Source organism: Elephantulus edwardii, unplaced genomic scaffold (genome assembly GCF_000299155.1).
Source record: "Elephantulus edwardii isolate Elephantulus edwardi_28Jun2011 unplaced genomic scaffold, EleEdw1.0 scaffold00222, whole genome shotgun sequence".
NCBI lineage: Eukaryota > Metazoa > Chordata > Mammalia > Macroscelidea > Macroscelididae > Elephantulus > Elephantulus edwardii.
This window is the reverse complement of record NW_006399972.1, coordinates 3907834-3933885: the sequence shown is the minus strand read 5'-3', so window position 1 is coordinate 3933885 and position 26052 is coordinate 3907834. Positions and strand designations below refer to the sequence as shown.

The 26052-nt window shown below is 43.6% G+C and overlaps 1 protein-coding gene across 1 annotated transcript in view; it reads right to left on the bottom strand.

The window, feature by feature from the left end:
• Positions 1-26052, bottom strand: part of APBB2 (amyloid beta (A4) precursor protein-binding, family B, member 2) — a 256008-nt gene that overhangs the window by 149859 nt on the left and 80097 nt on the right. Inside the window, exon 3 of the mRNA XM_006898190.1 lies at positions 11981-12189. Coding sequence (XP_006898252.1) covers positions 11981-12189 — 209 coding nt within the window. The remainder of the gene's footprint in view (positions 1-11980; positions 12190-26052) is intronic.

Genomic DNA, 26052 nt, shown 5'->3' with positions numbered 1-26052 from the left:
AACAACAACAACAACAACAACATTTATCTTTTGATTTCCTGGCTGTTGGTACCAAGACTGTTGATTGTGGAGCCAAGCAAGGTAAAGTTGTTAACAATCTCAATCTCTTCTCTATCATGATGCTGTCAACTGACCTAGAAGTGAGAATCTTTGCTTTTTTGATATTGAGCTTCAATCCATACTGAAGGCTGCAACCCTTAACCTTCTACAGCAAATGCTTCATGTCCTACTCCGTTTTAGCAAGCAAGGTTATGTCATTTGCATAATGCAGGTTGTTGATGAGTTGTCCTACAGGATGCATGCCCTGACATACAGTATTCCTGATCTTGAACCATGCAGTGTTTCCTTGCGCTGTTCTGAGGACTACTGACTGGTCAGGTTTCGCACGAGCACAATCAAGTGTTCTGGGATTCCTATTCTTCTCAAGGTTAGCTACAATTTGTCGTGATCCAAACAGTCAAATGTCTTTGCATAGTCAATGAAACACAAATAGACATTCTTTCGGTATGTCTTCCGCTAAGATCTATCTAACATTGGCCATGATGTTCCTAGTGCCACGGCCTCTTCTAACCCAAACTGCACATCTGGCAGATCTTTGTTGATGTACTGTTCCAGACATAATCTTCCGCAGGATCTTGCTTGTGTGTGATATTAATAATATTGTTTGATAATTTCCATACTCTGTCAGATCATCTTTTTTGGGGAGAGGAATAAATATGGGTTTCTTCCAGTCAGCAGGCTAGATAGCTAGCTGTCCTCCAGATTTCTTGGCACAAACTGGTGAGTGCATCCAGGGAAGCATCTGTTTGTCAAAATATGTAAGCTAGTATGCCATCAATTCCTGGGGCCTTATTTTTTGCCAATTCCTTTAGAGCACCTTGAACTTCTTCCTTCATCACTAATTGTCCCCTGATCATATGTTGTGTCATGAAATTCTTCTGTGTCAGCCAATTTTTTATGGTGTAGTGACTCTGTATACTCCTTTTATCTTCTTTTTATGCTTCATAGTTCATTCAATATTCTGTCCACAGCATCCTTAAGTATTGCAACTCAAGGCTTGAATTTGTTCTTCAGTTCCTTCAGCTTAAAAAATACTAAGTGGGTTCTTCACTTTTAATTTTCCAACTCCAGTTCTTTGCACATTTCATTATAATACTTTGCTTTGTTCTCCTGTGAAATCTGTTCAGCTCTTTAGCTTCTTGATTTCTTCTCTTTGCTTTGGCTTCTCAGGACTATAGTGAAAAACTGAGTCTCTTCTGACATCCATATTGGCCTTTTCTTCCTCCTTTGTCTTTGTAATGACCTTTTGCATTCTTACTGGATGTTATTCTTGATATCCTTCTACAGCTCATCCGGTCTTCACCCATGAGTATTCAAGGCCTCAGACTTGTTCCTGAGATGGTCTTTAAATTCAGGAGGGATAGACTCGAGGTCAAATTTTAGTTCTCGTGGATTTGATTTTATTTTCTTCAGTTTCAGTTTGAACTTGCATATGGACAGTTGATGGTATGGGTAGGTACTGCTAATTAGATCCTTTAGGACAGAGCCCAAGAAGAGGAAATTGGAACTAACACTATATATGCTCTATATCAGGCCAAAGTGTTTATCCACCCTTTTATCTTTAAAAAGAAACCAAAACCCCTCCATTTAGGTAAAGGATAAGAAATTTTGCTGCTCACATTTCACAAATGACCATAATTTTTGTTTTGAAACACAAAGGGCAATGTAAGACCAAAACAAATTTGTTTTCAATCCAAAAACGTATACACTCTACTCATCTTCTTTTAAATATTAAGAAAATTAAAGCCACAAACGCAAATAATTTCCATCACATTGAAACAGACTCAGAACTGACCCTTTGCTAGGTTTCTCAGACTGTAAATCACATGGGAGGAGAATGACCATCTCTCTCCCATGGAGAACCATGGATTTGAACCACCAGAGTTGTGGTCTTTGGGTTAACAGCACAACTTCCTATGGGCATTCCACTAGAGGTCAGGGTGGTTTTTAGCGACTTTGCTTTTGAGGTCATTGTGGTGGTGGTGCTTGGTTGAAACACAAGGCTTTAGAGTTATCTAACAGGATCCCTGGTGGCCTAGTGGTAAGGGGTTGGTACTACTAGCCCAAAGGCACACAGTATAAATCCATTAGCTGTTCCAGGGGAGAAAGATGGGCAATCTCGCCCCCATTTGATCTGCAGGCTCTTAAAAACTACTGGATGGTCAACCAGGAGTCAGTTCTGAATGGATGGCTCATAATACCAACAACGAGTTTGCTAGGGCACTTCTCCAAGGTTCTTTCTCGCTCCAAATAGTCATTTTGATGACTTGATAAGGTAAAGCATCTCCTCCTTATAAACTCCTCACGAAGTGCCATTGAAATTGCCCTTTTACGTTGTCATTTCACTTCTGCATGCAATGTAATATACACAAAGCACAAGGGTTCCTGATATAATATATGGGGCTTAGATGCCTTCTTGTAGCCAGCTGTTCCCGTTGTCTTCAGAGGCATGGACACTACAGCAAGAACAATGAGATTCACACCAAGAAAGGAAACTGGTTTGGAGACACAAGCCCACCTTCCCTGGCCAGGAACCACTTCTCCTCCTCCTCCCTACTCGCGGCACAGGCAAGCACCTTCAGTTGAAGAGAATACAAGTTCAGACTTGGCGACGAACCAACAATTATTCAGAAATGGATTTTCTGAGGCGCCCTCCTCTCTCTCAAATTTGGCATCCAAGTAATTTAGGAGATAATTTGGAACAAATAAATGGTTTGGCAGACGAGCCCCGGGTGCCAAGTTTCAGCAGCAAATGCTTCCCAGCCAGTTTATAAACTTTCAAATATACTACTGGCATGTGCCGGGGAAACATTCTCCGCTGCGTTTTAACACTTCCCGAGTGAACTTTGGAATGTGAAATGTAAAATTTTCAAACTGTAAAGAAGCCTATAGTCCTAAACTTTTGAGAAGCTTACTCAACAGATTTAATTTTTTTTTCAGCCAGCTCAGGACAAAAGTTGAATAAGACAAGTATTTTTACTATCATGTATTATAGCATTTTCCTCCCTCTCACGTAAGTTTGCTTTCTTCCATGCTTTCAAATTAGTTGAAATAGATTCTATTTAGAGACCAGAAGGTTCTCATTAAAGAGAGCCATGTCTCTTCCACCATCAATAGCACCTGAGACAGTGTTATCAAGGGAGGCTATTTTCTAGAAGGTTGTTGGTGACACAGTTCTTTCACAGCATGGGATCAAGAGATCTGAGACTCTCTGAGCTCTGGTGGGGTAAGTGGTAAGGAGCTGAGCTGCCAACCCAAAGGCATGGGATTCAAATCTATCAGCTGCTCCATGGGGGAAAAGATGGGCACTCTCCTATGAGATGTACTGCTTTTGAAAATCTGCCGGAGGGTCAGCAATGAGTCAGTTCTGACTTAACGCTGCACAATACAACAAAAAGTTCCCTGAAAAGCAGGCATGGTGACACTGGGCTGCTAATGGAAGGTCCAGTCCAAATCTCCTTCCATAAAGATTTACAGCTTCAGAAACTCAGCATGGTTGCTATGAGCTGAAACAGATTTGATGGTAGTGTGTCTGGTCTGGATTTACCAGTCTGTTAATAGCAGGTCTGGAATTCTCTATACACGTAGTACTGAGAAACAAGGTGTTAGCAGACCTCACTTCGGCCTGGCCTCTACCATGTATTAGCCGTGTGACCTTGGCAAACTTCTAAACCTCAGTGCCTCAGGGTTCAAATGTAAAAATCCAGAAGCACAAGGGTTCTGTGTGGACTGGTTGCCTTAGTCCCTGAGGCACTGATATTGGCATCAGTACCATCACCACTCAGCTGTGGTGAGCCAGGTCTTTTTCTTAGTTCTTCTTTTCTTTCTACCTGCTCATCCTCTTGCCTCTATTATTTCCATTCACTGTTGTTGCTGTTAGGTGCCATCAAGTCAAGTATGACTCATAGCGACCCTTTGGATAGCAGATCTGAACCCTGCTCTACCCGGTGCCATCTTCACGATTCCTGACACACTAGAGCCCCTTGCAGCAGTCACCCTGTCAGTCCACCTGGTTGAGAGTCTTCCTCTACTTTGCCGACCCTCCACGCTTCCAAGCATCAATTCCCTCTCAAAGGAGTAGCCCCGCCTAGCAACATGCCCAAAGTATATAAGGTGAAGCCTCATCATCCTTGCCTCCAAAGAGCACTCTAGCTGTACCCTCTCCAAGACATATCTGTCTGTTCTTTTGGCCATCCATGGGATGTTCAGTGCTCTTATCCAACACCACAGCTCAAAGGCATCCCTATTCATTTTCCAGCTCTCAGATACATAGGAAGTGATCAGAAGACCCACAGTATGAATCAGATGAACTTTAGTCCTCAAAATGACATCACTGTTGTTGTTATGTGCCATCGAGTTGCTTGCGACTCATAGCGACCCTATGTACAAGAGCCCTAAATGCCATTCTATCCTTTGCCAACCTCACCGTCTCAAACACACTCATTCCCACCACTCCACTCACAGAATCGATCCATCTCATTGAGGGTCTTCCTCTTCTGGGCCGTCCCTACACTCTCCTAAACATGATATCCTTCTCCAAGGGCCAGTCCCTTCTTGTAACATGCCCAAAATACGCCAGATGAAGCTTCAGAATCCTTGACTCCAAGGAGCATTCTGGTTTCACCTTTTCCAGAACAAACCTGTTTGTTCTACTAGCAGTCCATGGTATATTCAACACTCTTCTCCAGCACCAAAGCTCAAAGGCATCAATTCTCCTTCTATCATCCCTAGTCCCTGTCCAACTCTCTGATGCATAGCACGTAATTGCAAAGACTATAGACTGGATCAGGCGCACCTTTGTCTCCAGGCTGATGATGTTGCTCTTCAGTACTCTTGAGAGGTCCCTCACAGCTGACTTTTCCAATGCAATTCATCTCTTGATTTCCGAGCTGCTGTTACTAAGAGTGTTGACTGTGGAACCAAGCAAACTAAAACTGTTAACTATCTCAATCTCTTCACCATCCATACTGATGCTGTCAATTGGCCCAGTGGTGAGAATCTTTGTTTTCTTGATGGTTGAGCTTCAATCCATATTGAAGACTACAGTCCTTGACTTTCTGCAGCAAGTGCTCAGGTCCTCCTCAGTTTCAGCAAGCAGCGTTGTGTCATCTGCATAATGCAGGTTGTTGATGCTTCTTCCACCAATCCTGATGCTACATTCCTCCTTGTACAGCCCAGAGTCCCAGGATAATGTGTTCTGCATACAGACTGAAAAGGTATGGAGACAAAATACATCCCTGATGGACCCCTTTCTTGATTTTGAACCATCTAGTGTCTCCCTGCTCTGTTTTGACAACTGCCTCTTGGTCCAAGTATAGGATTTGCATTAGCACAATCAAATATTCTGGGATTCCTATTCTTCTCAGAGTCAGCCATAGCTTGTTGTGATCCACACACTCAAAAGCCTTTGCACAGACATTCTTCTTGTATCCTCTGCTTTCTGCCAATATCCCTAGTACCACGACCTCTTCTAAATCCAGCCTGCACATCTGGCAGTTCTCTGTTGACACACTGTTCCAAACGTTTTTGGATCATTTTCAGCAGATAATTTTCTTGCTTGCATGTGATAGCAATGATATTGTTTGATAATTTCTACACTCTGTTGGGTTACCTTTCAATTAAATCGACTGGTATGCTGTCAACTCCTGGAGCTTTGTTTTTTGACAATTCCTTCATAGCAACTTGAACTTCCTCCTTCATCACCATAGGCTCTTGCTCATATGTTATTTCATGAAATTCTTCGGTGTTAGCCAATTCCTTCTGATACAGTGACTCTGTGTACTCCTTCCATCTTCTTTTGAATCTTCCTGGATCATTCAACATTCCACCCAAACTATCTTTAAGTATAGCCACCCGTGGCTTGAATTTGCTTTTCAACTCATTCAGCTTAAGAAACACTGAGCAAGTCCGGCCCTTTTGATTTTCTGACTCCAGCTCTCTGCACATTTCCAAGAAGATGGGAAAGGGCCCCCTGAGGACACCATTGCCAGAGAATTAGTTTTGGGATTCCGGGATGGGAAAGAGGGAGAGCTTTCCTCATCCCCATGCCTCATCTCAGGTACCCTGGGAAGACAGGAATGGGGCCCCTGAGGACGCCATTGTGAGAGAATTAGTTTTGGGATTTGGGACGGGAGAGAGGCGGAGCTTTCCTCATCTGCAAGCCTCATGACTTTATTACTCCTCAATAATTTGGGGAGGTTCCTAACTGCAGACTTTCCCAGTGCAATATATCTCCTGACCTCCTTATTATCTGACTGCTAGTACCAACGGTGTTAACTGTCCATTCACTGTACTGCCTTTTAAATATGCTGAGTTCTTGAAGGCCTTGTGCTGCTGTTAGGTGGGTGCCTTTGAGTCCACTAGGGCTCTTCATAACCCTACAAACAACAGATCTGAACCTGCCTTACCCTGCACCATCCTTGTGCTCTCCGCCATGCTCAACCCCATTGTTACAGTCATGGTGTTAACTCATTTCATTAACAGAGTTGCTCTATTTTGCGGACCCTCTACCTTTCCAAAACTGGTGACTCTTTCCAAGGACAAGTCCTTCATGACAACATGCATTGTGTACAGCCAGGAAAATGTGATTATGACATGAACAACTGAAAGGCTAACCTGAAAAACATCGGGCTTGTTGGTCAATGAAAAGGAGGCCCGGGAAAGCAGTTAAAGCTCTCAGATACAGAAGAGGAGGTCAACTTCTCGAACCCACCAGCTGTTTTGTGGGATGAAGATGTGGTCAAGTCCACTTCCAAAGGGATCCGCAGCCTTAGAAATCCTATGGGGAATTCCACTCTGTCCTATAGGGCTGCTATGAGCTGGAATGTGGGTGTGGCTTTGGTGTTAGCTGATTCAAGTGCTAGATAGAAGTGATTCCCTTTGAAACATCTAAAACGTACATATCTATGAACAAAGGTCATGTCAATGAATTTTTTTTGTCAATGTAATGGCATGATTTGCAATGGAAGAGAGGGATGAAACCAACAGCAATAGGGAAAGCTACACAGTCCTGGGGCGAAGCACAGTAGACAGAGGACTGGTAACCTCCCTATTCTAATGCCTGTCACCTGGTCACTCCACACACCATCAAGTCACAGTGATCTCAAGCAAGAACCTAAGAGCCATCTTCTTTACCATGTGAGAATCGTAGGAACACCAAATGAAATGATGATGTTTCGGGAAAGATCCTGAAAAAGGCGATCAACCTTGAGAGGAGAGGGATAGATGCATGCGGAATACAGGTGGGTGAGCCAGGGGACACATTGTGAGCCTGGAAAGGGGTTCTAAGAAGTGAAGGGGGCTGAAGGAGGGTTAGGGTAGAGCGAGCTGATCTACTGCTGAAGAGAGGCCAAAGTACATATAAGAAGGACAATCAGAGTTTAGAGATTAACTCTGCTGCCTGATAATTTTACCCAACATCAGCTGCCACCTGTTTTGTGTTCTTCCCAACACTGTTTACAGAAAGCAAGGGCTTGAAGCCTGCCTTATTAATCAACTACATAACAATCAGAGCCATATAACACTGAGTATGTCCTCTGTGGACTCCAGCACACCCAGGCACTGGATTCAGAAGAGAGGCTTTACATAAGAAATTAAGGACTTCGTGTTTCCACCTGAAAAAGACATGAGCTTAATGTAACAGAACTCCCATCTCCACGTTCATCCCATCTCCTTGCTTTTGAGATAAGAAGGAAGTTGGCTGTCTCTGTATCTGCTGTTGTTAGATCCTGTTCAGTCAGAACCAATTCATAGCTGAGTCTCCACTGAGTTTTGAGAGGCTGTAAATCTCAAAGGAGGAGACTGCTCATCTTTCTCCTGTGGAGTATCCGGTGGATCTGAACTGCTTGCCGCTGGGTTAACAGTACAGTTCCTGACCACCAGGTCACCAGAGCGCCATTTATTTTCTTATTGTTTAGGAGGAGAAGCATCAGTTCTAAGGAAAGCTTTGCCTGTCAGTTCTAGAGGGAAGTCCTTGTCTCTCCAGCATCTGTTTTCTGGTTTATTGGAGATCTCCATGTGTGCTGGCATCTCTCTTTTCCCAGCACTGCTTTTTTCAGTAGCTTGTTTCAATTTCTTTTATATTTTATAATAAACTCAAGACACACCCCCTACACTATTCCTGTCTGATCAACATGACAAAGAATCCATTCCATCAGCCTGCTTGACTCTAAACTGCTCTGGGGATGGACAATGAAACTGAAGGAAGAGCTTTGGTTTGTTCTGACTGTAGAATTCCTTTAGGCAAACAGTGTTCTTTTAAGTTTTTGGTCCCCTTCAGCCTAAGATGATGGGTGTCCTACTGTGATAGTTGGTCCGAGCCAATAGTCATTCAAATTATCTCTTTAATCAGGGACTGTGTAGCCAGCCACCACCCGAGTGAACCTTCTCAGACATGTCTTCAGTTTTTATAAGAGAGGTCTGTAAATTTTTAAGTTCTGTTTTCATTTTGTAGAGTGTTTTTTGCTGTTGTTTTTAAATTTCGTTTTGAAGACCATGCCTTTGCTTGAGCATTTTACTGCAAGCTGTTGTTGTGTGTCACCAACTTGGAATGGATCCACACATAGCTGACCCTCTAGCACACTCTCAGAGGCAGTTAACAGCTTGGGAGGAGAATGCCCATCCTTCTTCAGTGTAGCAGCTGGTGGATTCGAACTGTGTGCCTTTGAGATTGTGGTGCAGCTTCTTACAACTAGGAAAGCTAAACTCTGGGGTCGCCTAAGAAAATCTCATCAGGCAGATTTCCAAGTTCACTACTTAGGCTCGCCTTCCACCAGACATTTGAAAAGTCAAGACTAAAAAAAGTCAAAAAAAAAAAAAAAAAAAAAAAAAAAAAAAAAAAAACATATTTTACATTTCTCCAAAAAAAAAAAAAAAAAAAAAAAAAAAAAAAAAAAGACTAAAAAAAGTCACCCTTCCTCCATTGTTTAATCGCATGTCCATCATTTCTTTTTAAAGTCTCACCAGAAGCAATTTATGTTCCTAGAGGCATAAGTATTCTCTAAGATGATAGAAACTGTTTCTATAGCTCTCCTCACTTGCTTGTAAGCCCTTACCAGAATTGTCTTTGATAATTCTATCAACAGTTTCTTCAAAGCAATCTAGGCTTTTACTGGTAGGCACCTTAAAATTCTACCAGACTCCATCTGTTCCCCAATTCCAATACTACCATGTCCACCTTTTAGGTATCTGTTAGAACAGCACCCTTCTCCTATGGTACTAAATTCTGTCTTATCTTTTATCAAGTGCTACTGTAATAGCATTACCACCATGAGAGGATGGCTTTGGTAAACAGAATTTTATTTTCTTACAGTTTGGGAGACAAGAAGTACAAATTCAGATGGCTGATGCTAGGAGAAGCTTTCTCTCTGTGTCAGCTCCGGAGGAAGGTTCCTATCTCTTTAGCTTCTGCTCAGGTGACCCCCATGTGTCTTATCATCTCTTCTCTGTTTGCTTGCTTAACATTCTTCTTTTTTTTTTTTAATTTTATCTCTCTTATATCTTGAAAAAGACTGACTCAATATATACCCTACACCAGTAACATGACAAAAAAGATCCATTCCCAAATAGGATTAATAACTTCAAATAAAGAAGTTAGATTTACAACACAGATTTCGAGGGGGGAGGCATAATTTAATCTGAGTCCCAGTGGATAGACAGTTTCTCTGCTAATTCAAAGGTGGATTCTCTGTGATGGTTCAAATCCACCAGCGGCTCTGAGGGAGAAAGAAAGATGGGTAATGTGCTCCCATTTATTTAAAGCCTCCGAAAACCCACTGGAGAGTCAGCTCTGAGTCAGTTCCAACTCCACAGACATAAAAGAGTGAGTGAGTAATCCAATCTATAATACAGGGTAAGCAGACACTCTAAAGCAAGGGAAAGTTAGGGAGAAGACCTCTGGAGAAATTCAGGAGGATTCAGGAACAAGTTCTAGACCTGGTGCTACTATTGAAGCCTCACTTCTCTGCATCTGTTTCTCTGACTGTAACACAGGAATGGTGGTACCAGATGAATCTTTCTCCATTAGCACTCATTTACTGGTTGCAGAGAACTCCCATTTAGTGAAGATAGCTAAAGGGATGCAGCAGAGGAATACAGCTCAGGGACATAGAAAGAGAGCCCATTAATGAGACAACAGGAAAGATGAACAGAGGAGGAAGAGTGAGCACCTCTGAGCCTTTGGGAGCAGAGACTGAATCCGGCTGGTTTGGCTTCACCGAAGCCACTCCACATATAGGGAAGAAGTGCAGTGTGCTTCTGGGCTTGGATATGAAGGTGCTCAGGAGGCGAAGATGCGTTGGGTCATCTTCACCTCCAAGGAAACTTAGCACAAGATAAACAAGTGATGGAAAGCCAATGTCTTGGGGTGGGGGATCAGAATATTATATTCACCACGATGGGGAGACAAGAGTGGCTTCAACCATGGAGTTTAAGCACCGCAGGGATGCTGAGAATGGGAGAGAATCGTTGGGGCTTCACTGCATGGTTGACAGGGTTGGCATGAGTTAGTCAACTCCAAGCACAACAATGAATATTCCACTTCAACAGAAAGTTAGGGCTCTGGTGGCCGAGTGGCAAGAAGCTGCGCTGCCATCCCGAAGGCACGCGGTACGAGGCCACCAGTCATTCTATGGGGAAAGGATGGGCAATCACCTCCCGTGTGATTTACTGCCTCTGAAAACCCGCTGGAGGGTCAACTTACGGGTCGGTTGTAACTCGACAGTACACAACAACAACGACAGTGATAATTAACAAAATCTTTAGTGGTTCAATGGTACTGAATAAACGAAATGTGTACCTGACTACCAGGGAAAAGGAGAAAGAAGCTAATATCCTCAAGTACCAGTGAGCCAACAGCTCCCCTCAAGCTATGGATGTAAAGGGGTGGGGTGCGGGGAGAGGCACCAAAGGCCTGTGCTGTTTGGAGGAAGAAATGAGTTCTGAATACATATACTGCTTCCCAGAGAAGAGCCAGTCCAACAGTCAAAGGATATGGGAAATAGGTTCTTTTCTGCTTCCAGAGACGGGAGCATAGAGAAGGTCTACCAGCAAGAGAGGTAGCCTTTATGTGCTCCGTGTCCTTAAAGAAAGTGGCTTGTTCAAGTAATAAAATGATTATGGTCAGAAAAAGGCAGGCACGCCTGAGGGTCTGGGACCAAACTGTTCTGTTCTATTTGAAAGTTCTTCCTTAATTCTCACCTCTCCCAACTTGAATTCACTTGACTCAGCTGTTGTCTGGATCCACAGGGGCTCACTGCTGCAGTCTTTATATTAATAAAGACCACAGTGGAATTCCTCAGTGCCTCAATTCTTTGTTTAAACATCCAGATTTCTTCCTCTGGGAGAGTCGAAATTTATGCCACTAATTATTTCTAAAATAATGTCACTAGTGCTAAACAAACTAACCCTATTAAAAAAAACCCCACCCCTTTTTAAAAAATAAAAATAAAAATGAAGGTCTCTCAAGGCTTACTTCTCCAGACATCATCCATCCTTCAAGCTACCAAATGAACCTGGGGGGCTAATAAGATACGCAGTAATTAGAACACATTTGGATGAGAGCATCCTGTGTCTAAATATTTTACGGAGGCATCAGCAGGCAGTGGTACCTGCAGAGTAAAGTACTTCTCAGTGAGCTCCAGGGACTCTTAACCACTTCTCATTAATCAGTCCCTCTTACTTTCTGGAGTTGCAATGGTGTTTCAAGAGACCAGAGGCCATTAAAATAGACAAACATCCCCCCGAAAGATGAATATCCACACTACTGACTAAACTCAAGCATCACTGAGCTTTCACGTACACCATGCATGATAATCAAAACGCTCACCTCGATGGCCTGTGAGGACAGAAGCAACGAGTCTACAGACAAATCCCCAATTACACCCACACAAAGCAGCGGCCAGAAAGGCACACTCTGTTTTACCTCGTTCTCTGGGGTGGGAGACGGCGTCACAGAACTAAGGGACCCTTTTCTTGAACCCTGAAGTTCTGCTGGGATGGACACCGGGCGCTCCCACTGAGTGGTCCCCGTTGGTATGTGCCAGTAATAGGTCCCAGCGATGTCACTGACTCTTTTCCAGCCCGGTGGCAAGTCTGGATCCGTCTGAAACGAGTGATCACTCCATATATCCGCTGAAAAAAAATCAAAGGACAAAATGAGTTTTACTTAAAAAAGAAGCAAATTCAACCCAACTCAATTCATTTCTGTTGACCTTCCAGCTCACGGCTGATGGGCCACGGTCATGGCGCAATGGACTATCCTTGACACTACACTGACAGGTGCCTGCATTCTAGAATTATCTAGCTTTTTCCTGTTTGTGTCTTTATAAGAGAATCTCTAGAGTACATGTTTGCATCCAGGGTGTCTTCCCCCAACTCTAACAAGCACTATTAGCCAGAATCAACTACCCAAATAAAATGTGTGTGGTTACATATGGTGCTATCGTGCTGGCTCCAGCGCACAGCAATTCCACAGAACAAAACAGTGTCTGATCAGGCACCAATCTCACAATTACTGCTGTGCCCTCTGGACACACACAGAAGGTACTAAATCCTTCTCAAATCTTACATGCAATTTGCTGATTGGCAACACATTTTATTCCCACTTATGAGTCCAATTCTAATAACTGTCTTTCACTGCCTCCGAGAAATGAGTTGTTGCTGTGATTTGCTGCGGTTTGCTGCCATGCAACTGGCTCCTAGGTCGTGGTGACCTTATGCACAGCGAGAGAAAAGGTTGCCAAGCCCTCCCCCATCCCTGTGAGCGGATGCCGATCAGGTCATCATGATCCACAGGGTTTTTATTGGCTGATATTTTGTAAAGATTGTCAGGCCCTTCCTCCTAGTTTGTTTTAACCTGAAAGTCCTGTTGAAACCTGTTCATTATCTTAGCAATAAGCAAGCCTCAGCTGAAGGATGAGTGATGGTTTTCCCTGGGGTACTTCTGTGGTGTTGTTATGTGCCGTTGAGTTGCTTGTGACGCATAGCGACCCTATGTACAACAGCTCTGAACCCTAATCTATGCTGAGCCAATCTCATTGTCTCTGACACACCCCATTACCCCAGTTACTGAGTCAATCTATCTCATCCAGGGTCTTCCTCTCTTGCACTGTCCCTCCACCCTCCCAAGCATGACATCCCTCTCCAAGGACTGGTCCCTCCTTGCAACATGCCCAAAGTATATCAGAGAGAGCCTCAGAATACATTCCTCCAGGGAGTAACCTGGTTTCACCCTCTCTAGGACAAACCTGTTTGTTCTTCTATTAGTCCATATTCAATACTCTTCTCCAGCACCACAGTTCAAAGGCATCAATTCTTCTTCTGTCATCCTTACTCACTGTCCAGTTTTCTGATACATAGCAAGTAACTGTGAAGACCAAGGCCTGAATCAGGTGCACCTTATTCTCGAGACTGACATCACTGCTCTTCAGTACTCTGGAGAGGTCCCAGACAGCAGACTTTCCCAATGGGGAAACAATGGCTAGGAATTCAACCTGGGTCTCTACCATCGTTGGCTAGAATTCTATCTTTCTCGTGTGCTTTTTAATAACCCTACCAATTTGATTGTTAACATCTCCAAAGTGACAATGCCTTTTTTATGTCCTTAAATACTAGGCTGAACATGGATCACTCCCAAAGAAAACAGATTCAAAAAGCCTTAGAATTTAATAGAATGACTAGATGGATTCAAAAACCATGCCAACAGATTCTAAAACCAAGTAAGCGATTTTAGCATGTGAAGCAGGGGAGGTGTGAGACAATAAAGAATGATGGGGACGGTAGTGAACTATCATGTAATCAAATGAGCCAAAGGCAGTAAATTCTTCTTTGGAAAGATTTTTTTTCAATGCACAGTCCAAATAAATGGTATCCACTAGACAATGTCAGACAAACCTAGTCTATCAATATTCTATCAGTTTACAACAGAACAACATGCAAGCTTCATTTTTTTGAACAATTTGCTCTAAAAAAATCTCATCGTTGGTCTTATTAGGTTGAATATGAAATTAGTTAAAAGGCTGATAGAAGGTAAAGGAAGCAGAATAAGAAATCAGAGATACGGAGTCATAATGGGAGCAAGTCTTAGGTAGTTTTATCAACATAGGTGATTTGAAAAAGTTAGGTAACTGGAGCTCTGGACCTGGGAATATCTTTATTCTAAGGACAAGGGAGGGAATCCTCGTAGTGTAACAGGTAAGGAGTCACACAGCCAATCCAAAGGCATGTGGTTCAAATCCACTAGTTGCCCCAAAGGAGAAAGATGGGCAATCCCCTCCCGTGTGATTTGCAGCCCCTGAAAACAGGCTGGAGGATCAGCTCTGAGTCAGTCCCAACTTGACGGCACAGAACAAAAACAAGGCCAGGGCAGTAGGGTGCACTTGAGAGCAGCAGAATCACGAACATGTGTGAGCTGAGCTCTGTGCAAATGTCACCACATCACATGGGCAGGCGCCGCGGCGGCTGCTCTAGCACAAAAAGAAACCAAACAAAGAGGATGATTAAGACTATGGGCACAGATGTGCATTCAACGCAGTTACTTGGCATCTTGGCATCCACGTTTTTCATTTAAATCTGCCGGAGGCAAAGCTGCCACTTGTCTCAAATTACCATGAAAATTTCTCTCTCCCCCTACGGGAAATTAGCCATGATTAAATAATTTCAAGTCACCCAAATTTTGCAGAAACAACTAGAAACAAACATGTGTTTAGGCTCCCTTTGTCTTTTCTGCTTTGGAGGTAGAGGGTCATGAAATACTGTTGGGGAGCTCTGGTGGCACAGTAGGCAAAGAGCTATGCTGTGAACACAAAGGCAAGCAGTTCTAATCCACCAGCTGCCCCAAGGGGAGCAAAAAGCGGGAAGTCGCCTCCAGTGTGATTCACGGCCTCTGAAAACCCGCTGGAGGCTCAGCTCTGAGTTAATTCTCAGCGACACGTAACACAATTCCCCACTCCCACCCCTCACCTCCCACCAGCATTTCAAGGGAGGTGGGAAGGTAAAAGCACACAAATCTGAGGACAGAGCTGGACAAAAGCCCACCACAAGGGAATTCTCTGGTCCCATTTAAGAGACTCAAAGGCATAGAGTTCTGGGATACCCAACAGCAAAAATGCAAAAAGCTGTGAGCTACCATCTCTCTAGCTTCTATGGTCTGTGGACCTGGATGAGTACAGATATCCTCTAGTTGTCGCTCAGTGGGGGCATTGCCATGGTAAAGAACAGTAACACTGCTATCAGAAGATGAAAATCATGTTAGATCAAGAGCAGAGGCCACATTCAGTGCCCTTCTCAGGCTGACTGTTCCAGAAGGTACTTCAAGGGCAGCAGGAAAGAAGCTGGGGCTGCCCTGAATTTGGGCACCTCTGACTTAGTGCACACCCCAAAGGCACAAGGCTCAAATCCACCAGTTGCTTCATGAGAGAAAGATGGGCAACCTCCTCCCATGCAATTAAATTGTCTCTGGAGACCTGCGGGAGCATCAGCAATGAGCTGGCTCCGACCTGACAGGATGCAACAACAATCTTCAACCCAAGGACCATGCCTCTCTGGGGGTCCAATTCCTCTAGCAGCTTTTGAAATAAAAAGGGACAATCTCCTCCCAAGAGATTTACAGCCTCAGAAACCTACTGGAGGGCCAGCTAGAGTCAGGTCAGCAAGGAGAATCAGCAGAAAGAGAGAGAGAGACAGAGACAGCAGGAGACTGAGAGGGAACTTCAACCAAAGTAGCTCTCACATACATTGGGTATAATAATGCCGGAGGGGGAAAGTTCTTGGCAAAGGACACTACACTTGGAAAGGTGGAGGGTCAGTGAAAGAGGTGAAGACCCTCAAGCAGATGACTGACACAGTGACTGGAACAATGGACGTGAACTTGGTGGAGACTGTGAGGGTAAGGGCATAGGGGTTTGGTGGCTGACTGAAATGTAGGCAGTTGAAATGCATCAACTGCTCACAGTGAGCACGTGATGACGTGACAGTCGGCTTCCACTATGATTTACAGCCTTGGAAATGCTCAGGGGCAGCCCTTCTGTACCCCAGGGGGAGAAAAGGTTCAATGGCACTGGGTTTGGGTTCTTTCCCTGTCCTCCTGCCAAAAAAGAGCCCAAGAGGCAAAATGCTTAAGTGCTTAACTGCAAATTGAACGGTAGGCAGTTCAAACCCATCTCAATTGGAGAAAGCCCTGGCAATCTGTTCCCATAAAGATTACAGCCCAGAAACACTAGGGGCAATTCTATTCTATACCACACGGGGTCGCTAGGAGTCAAGGTGGACCTGGCCACACCCTGCCAGCCTTTCTAATGGTATCTTCCACCTGTGATGGGTCCCTTGTGTCTCCAGCCTCCTGTCAACAGAGCATCTTGCTGAAGGCACTGTCACAAGGAGGCCGGGGACAGTTCAGCCAGAGGAACTGAAAGTCAGAGGTGTCCTTTCAAGCGTTCTGCAGCCCTGCCTCCCTTGTGTGTGTGTTCTTTTCTGAGAACAGGAAGCAGGGCCTGGAAGTTGGATTAAAAATAGCAAGCTTGTGAACCTCACAAAGTCTCTCTTGTGTTCGGAGCCTCTGGAGCCAAAGGCAATACTGGGGCAGGAGAACAAGACTCCCTTCTGTGTCAGCAGCAAAGGCCCTGCCCTGTGCAGCAGCCCTGAGTGCGGGTGCTACTGGCCTGGCTCTACCAGGCTGCCGGGGACCCTCTGCCCAGGGTTGGCTGGCATGAAGCAAGCTTGGCTTGAACCTGCCTCTCCCCAGGGCCCACATGCAAGAACCTGAGGACCCCAAGCAAGCAAAGAGGCTGGAAATCTCTCCACCTGCTGTGGAGGCCTCAAGCTGCAGGAATGAATGATCTGTGTTCTAAATCTGGCAGGGCACACACAATTTCACTCTGGTCCACAGGAAGGCCCCTGCATTACCTCAACATCGATTTCCTTGATGTGCACGGGACAGGCAGGGATGCATGAGGGGAAAGGAGGAAGGAGGGAAAATGGACCCATGTATTCTATTCTATGCCAGGTACTGTTTGAGGGCTAGAGACACAGAAGTGATTACAAGAGGCCCAGGGGCTGGTCTCACAGGCTGGAAGTTTCAGATCCCAAGTGTCAGAATCACTTCTTCTCAGACCTAATAGAACATCGGCTGCTGAGTGCTCCCCTAACAGTTTCAGGTAAAACAGGTCCCAAACATTTGCATTCTTAACTCGTAGTCTTTTGACTCACTTGCTATGCATCTGAGAGCTGGACAATGAATAAGGATGACAGAATAGCTGATGCCTTTGAACTGTGATGCTGGAGAAGAGCACCGAGCACCCCATGGACTGTCAAGAGAATAGATGTGTATCAGAGATGGTGCATCCACAATGCTCCTTGAAGGCAAAGATGATCAAGCTTTGTCTCACATATTCTGGGCATGTTGCTAGGAGAGGTTATTTGTTGGAGAGGGATATTATGCTCCGGAAGGTGGAGGGACGGCAAAAGAGAGGAAGACCCTCAACCATGTGGGTTGATATGGTGACTGCAGCAATGGGCTCGAGTGTGGCAGAGACTGTGAGGCTGGCACAGGTTAGGACAGGGTTCAGATGTGCTGTTCACAGGGTCGCTGTGAGTTATATTTGATTTGATGACACTGAACAACACAACAGCAGTTCCTAACTGATGTAGATTCTGCCGGATTGGAAATCATGATTTTTCTTAATTTTAATTTTTGATGAAAATATATACAAAAGAAGATGTAAAATAAGCCCCTGTTTAACAATTTCTTCACATACTTATTCAGTAAAACTGGTTATGTTCTTTGTATTGTATCAACATTCTCTCTATTGTTACTCTAGTTGTTTCATTTTCATTCATTTAGACTGTTTTGTTGCTATGTTCTAACAATCCTCTTGGTGATTTTGTTGCTTGGGGATCACACTTCTGATCCTGGGAGACAGAACCCTGGCCTCATGTAAACACCCGCACATCTCCATCCTTCAGAAAGTGTCTGCATCTCCATCTCAGAAAGAGAATACACAAATCTATTCTTCCTCTTTACTCCTTTCCTCCACCCATCCCATGCTGCCCCTTGCATCCCAAGGACACTGGGTTAGAACAAAGGGTGCTTCTGAGAGTTTAAAATACAACAGGGCCTAGGCATTTACTTTCTTAACAGTTTAACACAAAAAGGAAATACTATCCATGCTAAAAAAAAAATAATTAGAGGGACTCTTATGGATTGTTTCACATTCCCCCCCTTTCTATCAAGACTCAGTTCTTGTGATGGGGGTGGGAAGTGGCTCATGGTCAACTTTTGACACCCACTCGCCTGGCAAAACATTAGCAGTCAATCTTTCAGAGTAATGCCACCTGACAACTGGTTCCACACAATTAAGAAAAAGAAAAACACCACAAGTGCTTATATATCCAGTCACTTATTCTTTTATAAATTCCAAGTACTCTTAGAAACGTGGAATGTAGCAATGGCACATACAAGGAAACTGGGTAATGTGGTCTCTAATCCATTATGTGTGGGGTATGATGGTCTCGGAAGCGGACCTTGAGAGGAGCCCAAAAAAGGGCATTCCTGGAGAGAGAACAGTACATGCAAAGGCCCCGGGGCAGGAGAGAGCTGAGCTGACATTAAAATTCATGTTGTTGTTAGTTGCTGTTGCATTGGCTATGACTCACAATTACTATAAACAGGTGGAAACCCTGCCCTATCCTGTGCCATTTTTACAGTCTCTGTCATGTCCAGGCCATTGTTTTGGTGAGTCACTAAATCCATCTATTTTGTTGAGGGGTTTCTTCACTTTTATCGACCCTTTACTTTTCAAAGCACCAGCAGAAGACTCTCAGAGATGAAGTGACAAAGTGACTGAAGCAAAGGGCTCAAGTGTGCCAGAGATGATGAGGATGGCACAGAGTAGGGCAGGGTTCAGATCTGTTGTTTATAGTGTTGCTATGAGTCATTCTCGACTAGATGGCACCTATTAAGGGTCCCTTCGGACAACATGTGAGCTGAGCACTGAGGGATGTGAACTGAATGTCACCATCCTAGCCTCCAAGTACCCACACTGCACTTCCTCCAAGCCAGACTGATTTGTTCTCTTGGCAACCCATCATGCATACAATCCCCCTTTCCACCATCACAATTCAAAGGCATCAAGTCTTCCTCAGTTTTTCTTACTTATTATCCAATTATCACCTGCACATGAAGCAACTGAACATATTATGGCTTGGGGCTGGCACTTCTTAGTCTTCAGAGTGACATCCTTGCTTCATCCAAACGGATGAAAGAAAACCACACAAATGACAAATGTTCTGTTACTTATATGGCTATTCCAACTAAAATATAAGCAAATAGCAGCCTCAAACCAACCAGATAGTGTAGGTTTTGAATGTATCTAGTTTATTGTCCGCTAATGAAATCTCAATAAAAACCAAAACCCCTGGACATCCAGAAGGATAGTTGAAAGAGGGAGTGAGCATTCAGGTAAGGACAAAGGCCCCATAGGGTAAGGATTTACCCTCAACACAAAGGAAAACTCTTGAAGGACTCCTGTTCATAAAAGATCAGAGAACTTATTTGCACGATGCTCTTGCACTGGGGGAAGAAAAGGCTTTTCTTTTTTTCCCCCCTCTTTTCGGAAAGTCTTGGCGGTAGCTGCTGTTTGATGCTCTTCAGCAGTGTTATTCCTGACAGAGCCAGGCATTTCAATTCAAGTAATTTGAATTTCACTTTACAACTCTTTTCCCGGGGACCACAGTTACAAAATCCTAGACTAGGGGGGGATGTGAGACAACACTCAACAAGGTTAAAAAGGCCAGGCTTACTGGCTCTGTCAAGGAGCAGAGTAGGTTCTTGGCAGAACCTCCAAGACTATGGCCCTTAGATACCCTCTGAACCTGGAACAACTCTCAACCACACTGCTCAACTTTCAGTTAAACAATAGGTAAAGCAACAGGTGACCAATAACACGAGGGAGGCACTTACACTTAGAAGAACCAGCCATGTAAGACCCAAAGAGGAGCACCAGCCCAAAAATACAGCCCTGAAGGCAAGAAGGGGGCGGCCAGAAGGATTAGCAGAAATGAGAATCACAGGGGCAAAGTGGGGAAAGTGCAATGGCCTTGTAGGTATTGTAATTAAAGCAGACTGTGTTTGAATGACTGAATGAAAAACTGAAATGCTTTCTAAATTTTCACTCAAACCACAACCACAACAAAAATTTCTTAAAAAGCCCGCAAAACTCTATTCTCTGTCATGCTGTAGTCAGTCTCTTTTCTCTAATGATTTCACTTCTTCCTTTGTTCTGGACTCTGAGCTTCTTTGTTACAAATACAGCAAACAAGGCTTATCATAGAGTGTCATCAACTTCTGAAGACCACAGCACAGTGTCAGGCCTGGGACCAGGTCATCCATTACAGACTGGCCAGAGGTTTCAAGCAGCAAAGAGAGGCTGCTTAGAAACTGGTGTGAGATTGTCCTTGGCAGAATGACCTGGTGGAAATGGCAGGAACCCTGGCAAGGACTACTAGAGAATAGGCCCCAGGATCCTGATCTCCCAGTTTGCCAGTGAGAGAGGGAGGAAGATGTTTTTAATAGCTTCGGGGCCTCGTATATTTCTAGATACTCACCTGCAAGCCATAACTGTCCAATCCTGAAGTGTCTATTACAGCCTCAGAAAAATGACAGTCTGTAAGCAATTGAGTTTGCTCATGGTAAGATTCTCTTAACAGTTGTAATAAAAATCTCCACAAAACAGAGGGTGGTGGTTTCCTTAACACATTTCCCTTAAAAATTAATAATCTTGAATATCCCTGAAATTGCAAGCTATTTGAAGCTTGGGGGGGGGTCTTCTGTGAAAGGTTTTTTTAGTAAAAATGTCAAGAACACAGTCATCCACTGTTTAATGCCAGCACTGTTCTTTGAAAGAGGGTGCTGCATGACGTGAACGTTTTGTGAAGATTACTTGTGATCTGGTCTTGGTTTTTCTTTAAGCATCTTGAACAAGGTTCTTGCTTTAGCCACAATTGGTCAACACTGATTGATCACTGAAGGGGATTCATTACATGATCAATTGATTGATCACTGAGTGGGATTTATTCCTTGATTACCCACCGGGTAAGGAGCTGCACTACCAATCCAAAGGCAGGCAGTTTGAATCTATCAGCTGCTTCCAGGAAGAAAGATGGGCAATTTCCTCCTGTGTGATTTGCCACCTCTGAAAAACTGCTAGAGGGTCAGCTATGAGTTGGTGCCAACTTGACTGCAGTAAGTGTAGAGAATTTTTTCTTTGTTTTTGAGCTTCTAAATGATTGTTTAGTGTAACTTGCCTAAATAGTGAACAGCAGCCTTCGGTGACTTTCTGTCTTCATGTTCTTTATTAACATGTGTTTCACTTTGAAATCAATACTCTCCCTTTGCCTCTTGCTGCCGCACTGATGCTACTGTTTGGGAATCATGGTGCATTTGAGTGTAATATTTTGAAAAGATAATGAAACAGTTAACATTACAACATTCAAGGACACTCAGTACATGAGACTGGATGCTACTGCCTACGAGTCTAGCATACAGTAGAATGCTCTTGGTGACTACGACTCAAGCACAACAGGTCTGAACCCTGCCCTATCTTGATCTCACTGTCTCTGATACATCTGCCCTTGGTGTCACAGTCACCGTGTCAATCCATCTCATCCAGGGTCTTCCTCTCCTGTGCTGTCCCTCCACCCTTCTAAGTGTGATGTCCTTCTTCACAAGGACTGGTCTCTCTTGGCAATATGCCCAAAGTACATGAGACAGAGCTTCATAATCCTTACCTCCGAGGAGCAACCTGGTTTCTGCCTCTCCAGGACAAATCTGTTTGTTTTCTTGGCAGTCCATGATATCTTGTTTGTTGTTGTTATGTGCTGTCAAGTTGTTTGCAACTCATAGCGACCCTATGTACAACAGCCCTAAACCCTGCTCTATCCTGTGTCAATTGCATTGCCTCTGACACACCCATCCTGATTACCCCAGTCACTGAATCAATCCACCTCAGAGAGGGTCCTCCCCTCCTGCGCTGTCCCTCTACTCTACCCAGCATGATGTTCCTCTCCAAAGACCTGTCTCTCCTTGCAACATGTCCAAAGTATGTCAGATGAAGCCCCAGAATCCTCGCCTCCAAGGAGTAGCCTGGTTCAACCCTAGACAGAAAACATGTACATTCATAAGCCATAAGGGAGCTTGGTGGCTTAGTGGGAAGGAGTTACAGTGCTAACTGGAAGCATACAGTTCAAGTCTACCACTTGCTCCATGGACCAAATGGGTAATCTCCTCCCGTGCAATTATACTGCCTCGGAAACCTGCTTGAGAAATGGCTACGAATTGGTTCCAATGCAACAGTACATAACAACAACAATACATATGTATTATTGGTTATATATGTTCTGCACTATTATAACCTTGATGGCACCATTACTTTTTCTACAACAGACATGAAATGCCCATGTTGCATTGACTATATCCTGTTCTCTGACTGAAACTTTTGACTACATTATAACCCAGTAGGACCACGGGCATGAATGTAGTCAGATGCAGCCTCCATGGGTGTTATGCAGTTCAGTGCATGACTGTATTTCGTATTTAGACGGCTCTTAAAATTAGCAATATACTCACTCTGCATATTTTCTGTCATGCATTTGGCATAAGATCAAGGCGACATTTCTTAATTTAAACTCACTAGAGACACAGATGTCAGATGGAGCCTGGCTGGAAGCAAAGAATACCAGAAGCATATCTATTTGTGCTTTATTGACTCTACAAAGGCATTTGACTACATGGATCATTACAAATTTCAACTAACAATGAGAAGAATGGGAATCCCAGAACACACAATTGTGCTTATGCAAAGCCTAAAGCTAGCCGAAGAGGCTATTATATGAACAGGGCAAGGAAACGCTGTTGTTGTTATGTGCCGTCGAGTCGTTTGCGACTCATAAACCCTACTCTATCCTGTGCCAATCACACTGCCTCTGACACACCCATCCCAATTACCCCAGTCACTGAATCAATGCACCTCATAGAGGGTCTTCCCCTCCTGCACTGTCCCTCCACCCTACCAAGCATGATGTCCCTCTCCAAGGACCTGTCTCTTCTTACAACATGTTCAAAGTATGTCAGACGAAGCCACGGTTTAAAATTAAGAAAGGTGTGCCTCAGGGTTCTAGCCCCTCTCCATACCTATTCAATTAATAAGCTGAGCAACCAACTGAAATGAGAAATTAGACTCTATGAGGAACAATATGGTATCAGGAATGGAGGGAAGCCTGCTTGCTCAAAGTGAGGAGAACTTGAAGTGTTTACTTGTAGAAGATCAAAGATTACAGCTGTCCTTAAGAATGACACCTCAATGTCAAGAAGGAAAAAATTCTTATCACTGGACCAAGCGGCAACATCACAAATGATGGAAAAAACATTGAAACTGTCAACGCTTTAGTCTTACTTGGATCTACAATCAACTCCCTTGATACCAGCAGTCAAGAGATCAGGAGAGGTATAACACTGGGGAAGTCTGCAATCATGATCTCTCCAAATTACTGAGGAGCAAGGATAACAGTCTGAAGACTAAGGTGTATCTGATTCAGGCCATGGTCTTTTCAATCACTTGCTATGCATCTGAGAGCTGGACATTGAAGAAGGATGACAGAAGAACTGATACCTTTGAGCTGTGGTGTTGGAGAAGAGTACTGAATATTCCACAGACTGAGAAAAGAACAAATAAGTATGTCCTGGAGAAAGTGCAGCTAGTGTAGCTAGAGTGCTCCCTGCAGGCAAAGATGACAGAGTTTTGTCTCACATACCTTGGGCACTGTGTTAGGAGAGGCTATTGCTTGGAGAGGGACATCATACTGGGAAAGGTGGAGCGTTGGAGAAAGAGAGGAAGATTTTTGATGAGATGAACTGACACAGTGTCTGTAGCATTGAGCTCCAGTGTGTCAGAGATGAACAGGATGCCATCAGAGAGGACAGGGTTGTTCACAGGGTTTCTATCAGTGGTACTGGACTCAATAGCTCTTAACAATAACAAAGACACAGTGTTTGCTGGGTTGACTCTACTGCTTTTTTCTTAGTATTGTAATGTGCTGTCAAGTTGGAACCAACTCATGTTGACCATATGGTGGGTTTTCAAAGGCTGTAAATAGTACAAAAGGAGATTGTTCAACTTTCCCCTGAAGAGAATTCAAAGGCGGATTCAAATCTCGTGCCTTCGTGTTGGCAGTGTGGCTGGGCTGACTCTAGTAATTTTTTCCTCGAGACGGAGCTACTATAATGAATAAGAGTGCTGGAGTCAGACCGACAGCTTGCCTTTATAAAGATCTCATTCCTAAACTTGTTAGCTCTGTGACCTTGAACAGTGATTTACTTGTACATAGTAAGAAAGCTCCTCCCTCCCACAGCTGTGGTGGATGGAACAATGCCTTTATACAAAGGCACCCAACACTGGATCAAGCTCAGAGCTAAGTACTCAATAAATGTTTAACTAGTATTACCAGCTCCTAATTGCTTCATTAAAATGTGGCCTTGGGAAAAAGCATTTCTGCAATACAAAACACTGTTAAAATGGCATCAACTGCTGTCTCTCATTATTTCTTCAAGAAATAATCCCAAAATTTGCAAAAAGCAAACATGTTTTATTTGCTTCAAAAGTACTTTCAAAATAAAGAAAACCAGGGAATAATATTGGTTATTTACATGCCAATTTAAAAACTGTGTCTCACATGAAGACTATTGGTTTGAGGATACAAAAACCACAAACCAGTTACCATCAAGTAATTCTTTTTGTGTCTTTTTTTAAAAAAATTGGTATTTTAACAGAAGTTTACAGAAAACTTGGATTTCTATTCATTCACTGTTGCACATTTTCTGCCCTACCTCCCTCCATTTGCTTTTGTTGCAAAATTTCCTCCCTCCCCCTCCAACCCGAGTCCACTTTGTTATACACCTATTATTCTGGACTGCTGTCATGCAAATAATACCTAATCAAGTATTTCCTTTAGACAGTCCTTTCCCTCATTTCTTTAAATGCAGTGTAAATTATTGATCCCCTCTTTTCTTAGTTTACCCCCAACCCCCATGTCAGTCCAGTTTTATAACAGTGGCATTAGGCAGTACTTGTTCTTTTGTGACTGAGATATCACTCAGCATAATTACTCCAGGGTCAACCATTTTGTATAATATTTTATTAGTTCCTTGTTTTTCAGTGCTGCATAGTATTCCACTGTGTGAATATACTACAGCTTCTGTATCCTTCATTTGTTGATGGGGACTAGGATTGCTTCCATCTCTTTGCTATGGTGAACAACACAGCAATAAACATGGGTGTGCACGAATCTATTTGGGTGGCAGTTCTGGTTTCTTTAGGGTATATTCCTAGAAATGCAATCACTGGGTAAATGGTATTTCTATTTCCAACTTTTTGAGAAAGGTCATACTGCCTTCCAGAGTGATTGCACCATTTTACACTCCCACCAACAGTGAATAAGGGTTCCAATTTCTCCACTACCTCACCAGCATTTGTTGTTTGCTGCTCTGTTGAACTTTGTTATTGGTACTGAGGTGAGATGATACAGTTATTTAACCATTAAGTATTTTTTAATTATGGTGACTCCATATGGTCACCATATGGTGTCCAGGGAGTTCTGGTGGCTTAGTAGTAAGAAGTTCCACTGCCATCCTTAAGGCACACAGTTCAAATCCACTATTTGCTCTGTGGAAGAAACAGGACCAATTCCCTCTCATGTGATTACAGCCCCTGAAAACCCACTGGAGAGTCAGGTACGCATACATTCTAACTTGACAGCAGTACATAATAACCACTACTATCATCATTAAGAGAAAATTGTGCTCCATGGTTTTTTAATAACTAGGGACGACAGGAGGAGAATTGATGCCTTTGAGCTGTGGTGCTGGAGAAGAGTATTGAATATACCATGGACAGCTAAGAGAACAAACAGGTTCATCCTGGATAGGGTTAAACGAGGCTGCTCCTT